The sequence below is a fragment of the Pipra filicauda genome, unplaced genomic scaffold (assembly GCF_003945595.2).
Source record: "Pipra filicauda isolate LSUMZ 115617 unplaced genomic scaffold, ASM394559v2 scaffold451_size532456_pilon, whole genome shotgun sequence".
In the NCBI taxonomy this organism is placed as follows: Eukaryota; Metazoa; Chordata; class Aves; order Passeriformes; family Pipridae; genus Pipra; species Pipra filicauda.
In genome coordinates, this window is record NW_024104589.1 from 300,348 (window position 1) to 314,365 (window position 14,018).

At 49.9% G+C, this 14,018-nt stretch overlaps 1 protein-coding gene and 1 long non-coding RNA gene across 4 annotated transcripts in view; one reads left to right on the plus strand and one right to left on the minus strand.

Moving 5' to 3' along the window:
- LOC113983075 overlaps positions 1–14,018 on the plus strand; it is a 230,161-nt gene that overhangs the window by 186,068 nt on the left and 30,075 nt on the right. The gene's annotated exons all lie outside the window — the stretch shown is intronic.
- Positions 3,151–14,018, minus strand: part of ANTXR2 (ANTXR cell adhesion molecule 2) — an 82,926-nt gene continuing 72,058 nt past the window's right edge. Inside the window, exon 17 of one of the 2 annotated variants that reach the window (XM_027711848.2) lies at positions 3,151–4,971. In XM_027711848.2, coding sequence (XP_027567649.2) covers positions 4,933–4,971 — 39 coding nt within the window. In that variant the 3' untranslated portion in view covers positions 3,151–4,932. Of the gene's footprint in view, positions 4,972–4,995; positions 7,451–14,018 lie in introns of those variants that run through there. The other variant, XM_027711847.2, reaches the window with a different exon arrangement.

Consider the following 14,018-nt stretch of genomic DNA (forward strand, 5'->3'; position numbering starts at 1 on the left):
ATAAATTTCCATAGGCTGCAGAGCCATCCTTGTAACACAGGAAGAACCGTTTCAAGTTCACTGCCAAAAACCAAAAAATCACTAAGTAAAGGCAGCTTCTTGTATCCAAAATCCTTCATTATATTAAAAAAATTATTGCAGCACAAAATTTACAAGTGCATCACAGGACCCACTTGCGCTGTTAAACAGATGGCACCTACACAGGACCCAAAAATATATAACAATTTTAATTGAGCCAATGCAAAACAGATTTGTGAAATAAAATAGTACATGCCAGGTCTAATAAAGCCCTCCCTAGAAATGGTGACATTAATTTTGTAATGGCACAAGAGGTACTCGGAAGCTGCTCATTAGCAAATGTGCCGCTGCGGCCTCTGAAGTCCCTGCTCAGCACGTTTTCCCTGCTCTGCCTGTTCCTGGGAGCTCTGTGCCAGCTCTTTGGCCGCCTGAGGCCGTGTGCCTACTGTCCTGGTCAGGGGCAGCTCTGTGGGCCGGAGCTCTGGCTCTTGGCTTGGGACAACAGCCGAACCCACCTCTTTGGCAGTCAGGTCTGGGACACTGTTCTGGCTACAACTGAGCTTGGCATCCACAGCAGGTGACCTGGTTACCTGTGCCCATCCTGCTGAGGGTGTGGATTTTAGATGGCTGGGTGGGGGGGTCGGAGCCAAGTCCTGCCTCCCAGTACTGCACAGCTGAGCTTCTAGAATTCCCCTCAGCGGCTCCTCTGGCAAGGGAGTAGTTCCCTGAGCTGAACTCTGAAGGCGGGTGGGGATGGCACCTTCGCTGCTTCCCAGTGAACTGGGAAAAAGTCCTGTCCTGCAGCAGAGCAGGGCTTCTGTAGTCAGGAGGCAGCAGTCAATGACATGGGATCAAATGGGGATTTTTCCCACCTGGAAAAAACCCTCATTGATAGCACTGGTTTTGTTCACCCTTCCATGCAGCCTTAATTGTGACCAATAAAAGTGCTGGAAAGGGAGGTTTGGTCTAAAATGACAGAACACAGAATTCCCAAGACCTTTACCTTGTGCAGGGGAAAAACCTAAAACCTCCCCTAATTAGAACTGCCTCTTTTTTTTTTTTTTTTTTGCTGGAGTATATCAGCTTGATTTGAACTGGAAGGGGGTACGTTAAAGGTGTCAGCAGAGTTTTGCAGAGGCCAGGTATCTGAGTCCTGGGAGTCTGTCAGAATCCCAGGAAAGGGATGCGAACATGACCTGCATCAGGTGCCGTGTACTGAGAGGGGTCAAAGATAAGCTTTTCTTTGCCCTTAAACCCCAGCCCCAGCACCCCCAGGAGTGGGGCTGCACCCATGTGTGGGAGCAGTCCTGTGTGATGAGTGAACAGTGTGTAAAATGAACTGCAGGGTGTGAAGTGCAGAGTTGTGGTGTTGTATTAGGGACAATCAGAAGAAGACATATGTAGCACAGTCATTTCCTGCAGGAAAAATCCCAACCAGAATTTATACTGGCCAGCCCAGGCTGTCCTGCAGTGCCTATGGCTCAGGGTGAGCCTGCATTAGGGTTAGGAATTCCCTTCCATTTCCCCTGGGATCAACCTGACCCAGCTCTCCAGTTGTACCTGGCACAGTCAAGCCTAATGTGCTGTAGTTCTTGTTTAATCAAAAAACTGAAAGGGAACATGGAAAAATTCATTTTTATTTCTTACTAACTGCAGCCAAGTAATTTCTGCTATTATCAAAATATATAAAATAAACCCAGCCTTGCTGTATTGAGGATCTTGTTCCCATGAGTCCTGCCTTGCATCGTTGGTGAGAGGGTGCCCTCAGAGCTGCCTGGTGGCATTGCTGGGCTTTTTGTACATGACTCCTCAGGGAAAAAAGTATCTCACCCACTTGCTGTCCTTGCTGGTGATGCGCTGGTAGGTGGAGAGATGTGTGATCTGTTGGCCAGTGGGTTCATACGTGCCCTAGGTAGAACATTGGCTGGTTTGCTCCCAGGCCCATCTACTTTTGCAAGACACTGTTTCTGTTCTCATGCAGCCTAAAAGTGGTGCCAACAGTGCTACTGAGACATGGTCTGTTTGTAAGGAGATACCAAGCTTTGATAGTGTGCAAGGAACATACTCTGGTAAACCTCCCACTCCCGGTTCTCAGGCATTCTGAGCCCTCCTGCCAAGGAAGTCTCACTTGTGTCATTTAATCGGTGGATTTTAAAGTATAATTAATTATCACCCTTCGCCTCTTGCCCCCCAAATTATTTGTGACGGTTATTCCACACTGTGTAATAAGGAAACTCTCAGGTATTATCTGCTGTGAAATGCCAAGTGCAATGTGCTGTGATACTATGCCAATTAAAAGGGAAAATCCATGTAGAGACCCGAAATCCCGTTTTGCTTGGTATCAACCATTCTGTGAAGAACTGCTCATTCCACAGTTTTGGACGAACATGAATAGACAGAGAGGACAAAAGATGATGAGTGGATTTCTATTTCTGTGGCTATGTTGGTTAAAAATATTTTTTGAGAGGCAGCAGATACATGAGGGAAAAAAACCCCTCTTCATCTGCATGTTCTGTTACCAATGCAGCTCAGAATGCGAGCGGATGCTCCAGTGGTACCTTGGAATGTGTCGTGTGTACGTGGAAAATGGAGGATAAGGAAGAGGGAGCTGAGTGTCTTAACTTGGCATCTGCTGAGCTCTGCGCTTCTGCCTGTAGCACCTCAGCACCGTGGGGAGCAGTGCAGGACCTCACCTGTGTCCTGCCACACCTGCCTAGTGTCGGCTCTTGGTCTGGCCTTAGGCTGGACAGCGCACAGAGGTTTAATCAGGGGCTCTAACTAAGCCAAGGGCTTGGTGGTTGGGAGCTGTGGGCTCAAGCGTCCCCAGCCCAGGACCAGTGGCACCCAAGCTGCCACAAGGTACGGCAGTGCCAGGGCGTCCCTGAGGGCACTCAGTGGTTCTGGTTGTGTGGCTGATGCCCCGTACGGCATGAGCCGGTGTCCAACAGGGTCTCCGTGGCTGGGGGCAGTCGGGATCCCTGGGCGCGGCCGTGGTGGCTTTCCCGCCGTGCCACTCAGGGCCAGGGGCAGCCTCTGGAGTCTGGTACCGTGGGTGACTGTGTAGCTGGAAAATGAAGGTCTGAGCTGTGCAGACCCAGGAGGTTACGGGGGAAGAGAAGAAGGAAATAATGATTGAAACTCAGATAATAATTTTATTTATAGTCTAATGTGCAGACATGGTTGTTGCTGATGAGGCTACCAGTGACATAAATAAACTCAAGCAGAAGATGTAAGCGAGTGGATATACGTAAAGGCTTCTTTGGGCAGTGCCACGGATTTGGATATGGACCAAGAGAATTATTTCTGTCCCTTGTGATTCCAATGAAGAGCACAAAGGAGATAATTAGCCCAGGATGCTCCGCATTGCTCTTTCCATCTTGCGCACACTCATGCCCACCAAATGTGAAATGTTCGCCTTTTCCCCTCCAACATGATGGTTGTTGAACTTATTTTTAGTGTCATTTGATAAGCCTCCCTGCTCGCAGAGAGACATCCCACTGACCCAGCCACTGGTCATTGTCTATACCAGTTCCCATCAAAGCGGGCGCGCTTTGTCAGGTTTCGACTCGAATATCCATTCTGCCTCTGAAGTACAGTATCGAAAGTGACTGGATCATTTGAGCCTTTTTCTTCAGCTGCTCCCTCCTTCCTCCCCCACAGTGTTTCCGCTCACGCTAACATAATTTGGCATCGTCGACGTGACACGACACTGGTTTTTCTAAAAAATTATAATACATACATTGTCGATGTTTTGTGATGGCCGGCACTCCCATAAATTTAATTTCCAAATTGATGGAAGGAGGTCTTTCCCACTGCGGAATCGTACCCAATGCTTGGCGCCGCCTTCACCGCCGAGGAACACACATACAGTAATAGGTCATTCAATGTCAAAAGGCATAAAAAAGATGAGCAAAATCTTCACAGGCTGCTGCTTGCTGTTGCCTTTAATTATATTAATTAAACTTTGAAATTCTCATGCAAAGAGAGTTGCTGGCTTGTGACGCTGAAAAGCCCTTGGAGATTTGCGGGGGGAAAAAACCCTGAGATACCAGCTTAGTGGCTACTGCTTTTTTTAATCTAAAAAAAATACACAAGCCTACGACTGCTAGGTATGTTTATAGATGATGATGTTTTATGCACTACTGAACTGTGAATGCAGGAAAGGGGAAAAAACCACCAGCCACAGTGTCAAGGTCTTGAAGCATCAGTCCCTCCAACTCAGCTCCAGATCTCTACTTACAGGCTGTCTTCCCGTGGAATAACGCTCTAGTAATTCCTTCCTGTCCCGGGTGCATAATGAGAGAAAGGTGTCTTCAAAAACTAAAGGGCAAAGTCTTGCTCGCCACCGATACCTCGAGGCATCCTGTCTACATTTTGTCATGCGTGTGCACTTTTCAGTGTTAGAGTGACAAGATTTCCAGTCAGAAGGTTCCCGTAAGGCACGACGGAGGAGCTGGCGAGGGTTGGGGATCTGACATGGCTCTGAGGCACTCGGCTCTGCGCCTGCTTAGCCTGGTGGGAATTGTTATCCTGCGCCTGTGGCGAGTAGTCCCTGTGTAAATACCACGTGCCTCCGCCGCAGCTGAGGAACGCTGCGTCTCCGCTACAAGCACATTGCGTCCTGAGAATCTGTAATCCTTAAAAAAACAGCAAATAACAAAAATAGAAAAGCATTCTCATCTTTGGTGTCTGCGCTGTCCTTTGGTGTTGCACGGAGAGAGGCACACGCGGCAGCACTGCCCGGCAGAGCACCAGCGTGTGGGCGGCACGCAGGAGCCGGAGCAGGGATGCAGGAACCTGCGGAGCTCGGGCTGGATGATGGTCCAAGGGATGCGAGGAAGGGCTCGGTTCTCTCGGCTGGGTAGGACAGTGGCAATGTGGCTGTCTCTCCTCCTGGTATCCGCTTCTCCTCCTCTACTGAGAGGGAACTCGGGTGAAGTTGATACAGCGGCCCTGGGGAAGAGAGAAGCTGTTACTGGCAGAGTAGCACACACAGTGAGGCTGCTGCATGCTAGGAGGAGGCTGTAATTGAAATTCAGATGTTTGAGAAAATAACAAGCCCATGAAAACCTTTTAAGAATTAATGGAAATTATCCAGAGTGAGGCACCACATTTGCCTTACAAATGCAGCTGTAGGCAAATGCGAGGACATGGGCGACACATTTTGACACTCCCATGTCTTCTGTGAGCATAATTCACAAATTCTGGGTAACTGCACTGAGCAAACCCAAACCCCTCTGACCGTGGGAAGGGAAGAGCATGGGGGGAGGCAAATCCTGCCCCCTGGATGCCCCCCGAGCCAGGTCCTCACACGGTGAGCATGGATAGATGTGACTGTTAGTGGAGCTGCTGATGATCTGAGACTGCATTTTATTAGCAATAGCCCCAGCTCTGCATCTGTAAACTCTGTCCTTAAGGGCTGTAAATCTCTGTGCACAGAAGGAAAAGGGGTTTCTCATGCCATACCTGAGCAGATACCATTTGCCCATCAAGGGGCCCGGGTGAATCCTGACAGCTTTTGGTGTTGCTGAATGAAACAAATTCACTAGCCTAAGTCATGAGCCCTTTTTATCCATTTGGAGCTTACTTAAATGCCCAAACTCCCAACGGATCATGGAGCATTGGAGTAGGATGTGCTCCCACACAGCAGCTCCCTGGCACAGCAGCGATCCCTTCCCTTTTGTCATGGGCATGTGTCAAGGATGGTGCCCTGTGACGGTGCTGGGTTTGGAGCAGGCAGCAGTGCTTGTGCTCTGAATCCTTATTTCTGCTTCAAGATGTATGGCTGGGGGAAAATTGCTGCTTTCTTGTGAAACCTGGGAGATTATGGAGTTGCCAAAATTATGCTTTCTTGTAAAATCTGGGAGATTCTGGGCCGGGCTTCATATTCCTTTCATTTATTTGGTTTGATCAACAGTTTTACTGGGTAACAAGGAGGGTGACAGCACACAGGTATCTGGCATGGCTCCAGCAGGTCTCCACTGGCACAAATGGAACATCAAGTGGTTTCCTGATGCTTTCCTAATGGTTGTGTTTCTGTTTAAGGAATATAAAACTGGCGGATGAACGGGGATAGGAATTGTAAGAACTTCTGGCTGCCACCATCTGTGTTGTAAATGCAGAAGAGGTGCAGAGAGAAAAATCGGGGAATCCTTTAGGTTGGGAAAGTCCTCCAGGGTCACCTAGTTCAGCCATTCCCCCAGCACTGCCAAGGCCACCACTAAACCATATCCCCAAGAACCACATCCACATGACTTTTAAAACCCTCCAGGGATGGGGACTCCACCACGGGGGTCTGACCCCCTTTCCATGAATACACTGTTCTAGTATCCAACCTGAACCTCCCCTGGCACAGCGTGAGGCCATTTCCTCTTGTCCTGTCGCTTGTTCCCTGGGAGCCCGGCTCCCCCCTGGCCACAACCTCGTGTCAGGGAGTTGTTGATCAACCAGGAGCACAAAGAGGTTCCTTTAAAGGCAAAGGATAATAGGCCTGGCATCTTTATGTGCCTTTCCATGGGCTTCTTCTGATGATTATTGGGTTGGGTTTTTTTAAATAAGCATATCAAATGAACTCTGTGATAGAAGCTAAGTATTTCTGGAGCTCAAAGTCCTGAAATGCTGTGAATTCAAGCACTTGTGATGACAGAGCTGATGTCAAAGAGCCACTGACAGCAAGGTGTTCACAGCCAAGGTAATGCCACAACAGCAAAATAAGACTGCAAAACATCAGCAGGAAGCAGGGAATGGGGAATTGCAGTAGTTCTCAGTGATGTAATTAATATTGCAATTTACCCAGCCATGCAATATTTCTGCTGTTGTCTGTAGCTTTCTCACTGCTCTTTAAAGACAATTACCAGTGCATGAATTTAGATGAAGTTTGGGCTGGCTTGGAGGGTTTTTCCTGCCAGAACGAGTTCCAGGCAGAGGGAGAGAGAGGAGAACCTTAAATGAACAGTGCCTGTTTTGGTTCCCCACTAATTCCCCATGTCTCTGCCCTCAGCCTCCTTACTCCAGGACTCATGGGGAAGGGAGGAGAGAAAGAAGGAATGTGGTCAGGCAGACCCCTAATTATGTAAGAGGCAGGGAAAACACCCTGAGCTGGGGAACCTCAAAGCCCTAAGAAATAACAGATCCCCAAACACTATCAGTGTCAGTAACAGGTAATAACAAATACTCAGTCAGTTTAAGTGGGAATTTCAACCATGTGCATTCTAGATGGACAAACTGAGGCCAGCAGGAGAGAAAAGACTTGTGTTCACTTGTTAGGGATTTATCACTCCAGATCAACATGAACTGCAGGTTTTATTAGAAACGCGGGCTGGGTGTGATGTGACCAGCATCACTGTCTTCTGCAAGCTGGTGTGGAGAAAAAACTGCATACTCATGTAAGTCCTTCCTCTAAAGGCGTCCAAAACCACCCATGCAGCAATATCTGTGTCATTATTGAGACCAGCTTTTAGAAACAGAATATTAATTTTTTCTTCTGATTAATCTGATCTTTAGAGACAGAACTATTTATTAAGTGGAAGCACTATTTACCAAACAATAGTTTAATAAGTCTGGTTTTGGCCTTTACAATTAAAACCTGTGTGTTCATGTAACCAATTCCACCAGTGCATTCCCATGCTAGTGGGACTGCCATGATCCCCCAGTGTGGTGGTTACTGTTACACTCGTGTCCCTGTGCTCAATTAAACCATCAGTCCAACCAATTTGAGTTCAGACGTACCATGCCTTGTAAATCACTGGATCATAAACCTTAACAATACCAACATGTAGTCAGTATGAAATTGCACTAAATTAGTGGTTTAGGACTCGAGTAATTAAAAAATGAGTTATGCAGGCATTCTGTGATCTTTGTAGGGAATATGAGAGCTGTCTCCATGCACCAGATCTAGTAGGAAAAAATCCACCCTTAAACGCTCACAGATGCACCACAGGTGCTGCAGGGTCAGAATGTGGCGGGTGTTTAACAAAGTAAAAGAGGAAAGAGATCTATGGCTGGCAAGGGGGTTTTACCTAAGAAGGAATTCTTTCATATTACATCAAAGCCATTCATTAAAACTGTTGAATCTAAGCTATGGGATGAGCAAGGCAGAGTCCTCGTAGGGCACAGAATCTCAAGGAGTGGGTGCTCACACCCCACCCCAGGTTAGAGCCTCAGCTGGCAATGCCCAAAAGGAAAGGCACCCAGAGGTGGCTGCAGGAGCAGCTGTGTGTCACTCTCTGATCCTATACAGCTCCGTGGAGCAGTGCTGGAAGCACATGGGGCAGGAGGGATCCCTTTGGGATGGTGTCCGCTCTGAGCCTGGAGCTCAGAGGCAGGTGTGACGAGCGCCTTGGGGTGTCTGTGTGTGTGTGAGCAGCCCTGTGTCACTGTCCCACGATCCCAGTGGGCATGGGGACACGGCACAGGCTCCTCTGGAGCCCAGCCTGCCTCCTGCCCAGCCAGGCTGCCCTGCATGCCCCTTTAGTATTCGTCAGGAACTCAGCAAGGGCAGGCAAAGCAGGCTGGATCTGGGATGGGATGTGACCATAGCCAGCATCCAGGCTGAGCTGCTCCACCTGGTCTCAGGTACTTGTCCTTGTGTGTGGATTCCTATAACGTGCTGCGTAGTAGTATCCATGAAAAAAGGTTCCCTTGGGCACTGCTGAGGTGTTCAGCATCCGGCTCAGGACTAAGAACAACTGCTTTTCCCAGAGGAGCAGTGGTGTTCTGTCAGAACAGTTGTTGTTACCCCCTGTAATATCTGATGGCCTAAAAGCTTGGCTCCTTCTGACCTTGGAGAACTGAGATCCGTCACTGCCCATTGCTGAGACTTGTGTGCTCCTCTCTCTGCCGAGCGTCCCATGGAGAGCATGTGCCCTTTTGGGATTTGGCATTGATCTGGCACATGTGAGCTCTGTGATCAGTGCCCACAGAGCTGTGAGGAAGGAGAGGACTTCGGAATAATGTCCCTTCTGAGACAGGTGTTCAGCAGTGTTGTTTCTGTGGGCCCTCTCCCTCAATGGGTTCCTCCCTGTAGGCCTTGCAGTAAGGACACCTGTGTGCACCTCTTCCTCTCTACTAATGCAAGGGAACAGGCTGTTCCATCCTTTCCAGACCTCTTCAGAATCCTTACCTCCCAGCACAGAGCTCACTGGGATAGCATATGTGCTCTGGACCTGCACACTTGTGTGCACTGTTGACAATAAAAGGGAACTCTGAAGGAGTAACGCCAGGAGGGATTCCAGCTGGGCACTGGTGCCAGTGCCTGGCAGCACCAGCCTCAGAGTCCTGTTTCCTTACCGGATAAATCCTGGCACTTGCCTTGGGCAGTGAGAGTGGAACCAGACAGCCTGTGCGGGGCCGGCGGTCACGACCCTGCTGCCCGACAGGGCCCTCGGTGACCTCCCCACACCGTAGGTGGCAGAAGCAGCATTAGCTGAAGCCACTGTCACCTTGCCCATCTCCTGGGCATTAAAATTCCTCTGGCATTAAATCCAAGTGCTCCTTCCCTGGCTCCTCTGCTCAGGATGTATTTCACTGTTACAACGCTCCCTGACCCCTGAATACCCACTGACAGGCTGGAGTGTACAGCTGAAGGGAACTATATATATATTTTTAAAACTAGCTATTCCTGTGTTTACTTTGGAGAGGGGCTGCTAACCCACCCTGTCCTGTGCAGTTCTGAACAGCCATCAGGGATTTAAGCTGGCATCTCTCTCCCACTTCCTCTTTGTCCCCCTGGATTCAGTAATATCTCGTCCCAGAGACCTGGGGAGCTCAGAGTATTGTGAGCATTTGGAACTGCCTTTTCACCCTGCTGACACAGCCCAGATGTGCTGCCACCAGCACATTTACTGGATACCAGGCAAATCCATTGGCAGTTGTTCCCGCCCGCAGCAGAAGCCCTCGCTTGGTGTTCACCCCCTGCCCAGTGCTGCCATCCCACAGCCGTGCAGGTGGCACCTGGAGAGCTCCCACTGGGCAGCCCTGAGCCATGCTGCAGGAGTAGGGATTTAGTGCCTGGACAGCTGCCTCACAGCACTGCATGCTGCTGGAAGGGCTGTTTGTCCCACAGTAAATCAGCAGTGACCCCTTAGAGGAGTGATCCTGAACTGGTGTTGCTGCTGCAGATACCAGCATCATTCCTGGGGCTGCCAGAGGAGGCTTTTCCCCAGAATTCCTGAATTGCTGGCTGAAACACCCCTGACAAAGCTGAGGTGAGCTCTGAGCCCCAAGAACATGGCAGGGTGGGCTAAAAGGCCTCCTAAAATAACCACATCATAAAAAGGAACAAAATACAGGTGAGGGGTGCTACTTGGGCCCTAATAAGGATTTTTTTTCCCCTTTAACAATTTTTACCAGCAACTGAAGTGGAAAGGCATATAATTTGTGTATTTTCCTCATATGTGTGTGATGTAGCCTCCTTAGTGTGTGCGTGTGAACCTCACGATCTTTCCCAGCAATCGGACAGTCCTGTAGGTCATCTTCCAAAGGTCACAGAGCCTGGGGTCCAGGAACTGTGGTTTCACAAGGAACCTCAAAAAAATGGCTGCTGTGAGGACAAGGTGCCAGCACAGTTACAGGTACCTCACAACCACTTTCCACCCCTTGGGCCTGCTTTAGCTGCAGGCAGTAAAGGGCAGGAAAAGGAGGACAGGATTAAGTTGTTTTAAAAGATAGTTCTTGTCTTTCTGCACCTGATAAACACTGTATTTTGGAGCATGGGCTGAGAAACCAATCCTGCCAGGGACGGGTTCCAAAGAGGTAGCTGAAAGATGTTTCTTTCAGTGCCTGTGATTTAGGTGTGTGTTTGGAGCAAACACTGAGGGGTACAGGGCAGGCATGTGTGTGAGAAATACTGCTGTTGGCAGCTGGGGTCTCAAACCCAATGCATGGATGGAGCTGCTGCCAGGGGAGTCAGGGGTATTGGCTGGCAGCTGTGAGGAAATGCCCTTAGAGCAAGCTTTCCACACACTAACAGCACTTACTTTGGAACTGGGCATGTGGACATGTCGGCACAGTTGCTCCAGCACACCACACCTCGAGAGTGCATGTCACCAGTGCTGTAGCCCTGTGGGACCTGGGTGCAGGGCTTCTGTGGCACCCTGGGAGATCCACCTGCTCTCCTCCTGTGTCCTGGGGCCCAGCACCCAGTGGTGGACCAGGCGGTGACGGCACAGGCTGCGGGCAGCCAGGGAAGGGACAGAACGAGCGCTGGGCTTGGTGTGGGCATTTGCCGTCCTGCCCTGATGGGTTTGGGGAGTGCAGAGGGAGGGTTTTCTTTCCTTTGCCAAGTTTTCTGTGACTGCTTTATTCAGCAGTTCTCCAAATAAACTCCTGCCTTGACCCAGAGTGGTTGTGACAGGCTGCCTCTCCTGCGAGCCGGCCTTCCAGGGCTGGGAGGAGAGAGCGTTGAGCTGCTGCGCCGGCCAGTGGGCCTTGGGGGAGGATAAAACTGGCTGCGTTGGTAGCATCTGCTTCAAAAGGAGGTTGTGGCAGATATTTTATTCAGCAGAGCTGGAGGTCTCCTGTCTCTAGAGGGCAGGAGTTTGTTGTTTTCCTCATGCAAGGCAAGCATTGCTTATGCAAAAGGAAAGGATGTGGAAATGGCCTGGAGAGTCCCCGTTTCTCTAGCAGAGATCCTTTGGAGCGGGGGCCCTGCACACTCTCCCTGACCCTTGGCAGTGAGCCTCCCTCATTCCCAGCACATTCCCAGCCTCCCTAGAAGTACCCCCAGCCTGGCAAGGTCTGACCCCTCTTTCCTGAAGGACACGTTCTCATTTCCCTTTGCGGCCTGCCAATGGAGGGCTCTTGTCCTGGAGCTCTCATTACTCCTTGGAAGGCAGACTGAGCCCGCTCAACTGCCAGAGGGAAGGTGCTCTGTGTCCTGGCACCGTCCCAGTGCACACCTTGCCCAGCGTGAGCACTCACCCGCTCGCTCACGTGGCACCAAAACCAGGACACATCTCCTGCCATCCCAGAGTGACACACAGAGCTGTCCCTGGGACAGCTCCCTCCTCCTGTGGGAAACCAGAGGGGTGGGATTGTGACCCTCATTTCCAGGTGAAGCTCCAAGAGCCCTTCCCTCATTCCTGCACCGTATATGCATTGCTGCAGCAGAGGGAGAAGGACAAGAGAGAGGTTTTCTCTGAGATATGTCTCAGAGAAGACCCTTTGACCTCTTCCAAAACTTTCTGAGATGAATCCTGCCATGAATGGGGATCTCATTTATGTTATGGGGAACTCCTGCCAGACTGACAGCAGGCCTGATCTCTAGTGCCAAGAAGTGTCCTTGTGTCAGCATCCTAAATGACACTTTGGGTCCTTTATGTCTTTTTTAGGGAGAAAAAAAAAACCATAATCTGCTACTATAGATGCATCACACTTCAAGCCTTGTAGAGACAGAAAAAGAGCCCAATTTTAAGCCCATTAAAACCAGAAACCATCCAAACCTGGTGCTTTGGTGCTTTTTTCATCTAAAAAGGCAAAAAATATCAGAAATACACAGTTACTAGGGATAGCAACCTCTAAAGCACAAGTCAAACATCCTATTGTTCATTCCTCCCTTCTGTGCACCTACCAGGAGAATAATGGAATTTATCCCTCTCTGAAATCAGGGGTAGCAACATATAAACCAGAACTGACAACCATTCTCCTCAAACTTCTATCATGACCCCAACTCGAGCCTCTCCTAAAATCCTCCTCCTTTAGGAATACTTCCCAGTGTCCTTTTCCTGATGTACCTCTCTAAGCTCAGCCTTTCTGAAGAGACATTGTCCTCTTCAGATGGCTCAGAGATTCAAGGCCCAGGTGCTCTACAGCATCAAATCTGTAAGTCATCCAGGGTCACGTTCTGAGCCCGTAATAGAGGAACGACACGGCCAAATCCTGGCCTGTGGATCATATGGCATCTGACTGGCTTATGGCAATGGCTTGTAAGAAGAGAGGACACCCCCGTTCTGTGGCATTCAGGACGCTATGGAAATTATTTTAAAATAATTGTCACGCAATTATTAATGACAAAAAATCCACTTTGTAAGTTCTGTGGAAAAATGTGAATCTCTGTGAAGCACTAGGCAGGGGTTTAGGTTTTAATGGGTCTCTTAGGAGAAAGACTAGCAAGGCTGTGGCATGGTGGGAGGGTGCAGCTCTCTGGGGTTGTGCCCACTTGGCTGGAGCTGGAGCTGGCTCTGGCTCTGCAGACGGTAGGAGAGCCCAGCAGGACCCCTGCTTTGCACACACACTGCACGTGGCAGCCCTCTAGATGCCACTGTGACCCAGCTGTGTCCGGTGGCCAGGGTAATTCAGCACTGGTGAGATGGAGCGTGGGCCAGGAAGGACGTGGGTGACAGGGTGTTTCCCACCCCTCAGCCATGTCGGCTCCCCTGGCACCACAAGAGTAAACTCTCCTTCCTGCACACAGACCCCTCAGCACATTGTTAGACTGTGGGTGGAATGCCAAGGGATTAGTAATCCAAACTTTCCAGATATTTGGACATCCCGCCCCCCAGTAGTAGTCCCTGATTTCCTACTACCAGGGTATTTGCTACAATTCCCCTGCTGGTACCACGGTCACCAACAGTTACCAGCTCTGTTAATTTTTAGGCTCTGCTTCTGCTCTCATGTGCCTTGCGGGAAATCGGGAGTAATTCCTTTCCGGTCAGCTGTGTAAGGCTCACGGTACTGAGATCTGTACGGTGACAGTGTGGTGTCCGTCAGGGGCTCCTTCTGGGCCCCCCAGCAGCTGGCCCGTCACACACCGTGCTGGCAGCCTCCAGGTGTGTGCACTGGGGTGCCCCCCATTCCTGCCTTGGGCTCACTGGAAGTCACTGTTACCGGTGTGCCTATGGGAATTCTCCTGTTCTCTGGCAGGCGGGAGAGGTGTCCCATGGGGACACAGTCACAGTGCGTTTACTCCCTTTCCTGTGCATTTTTCCTAAGTGTCCATTGCCAGCTACTACTAAAAAGGTGTGTTTGTTGGGATGTTAGTGTGCTCTGAGTGCTGAGGATGG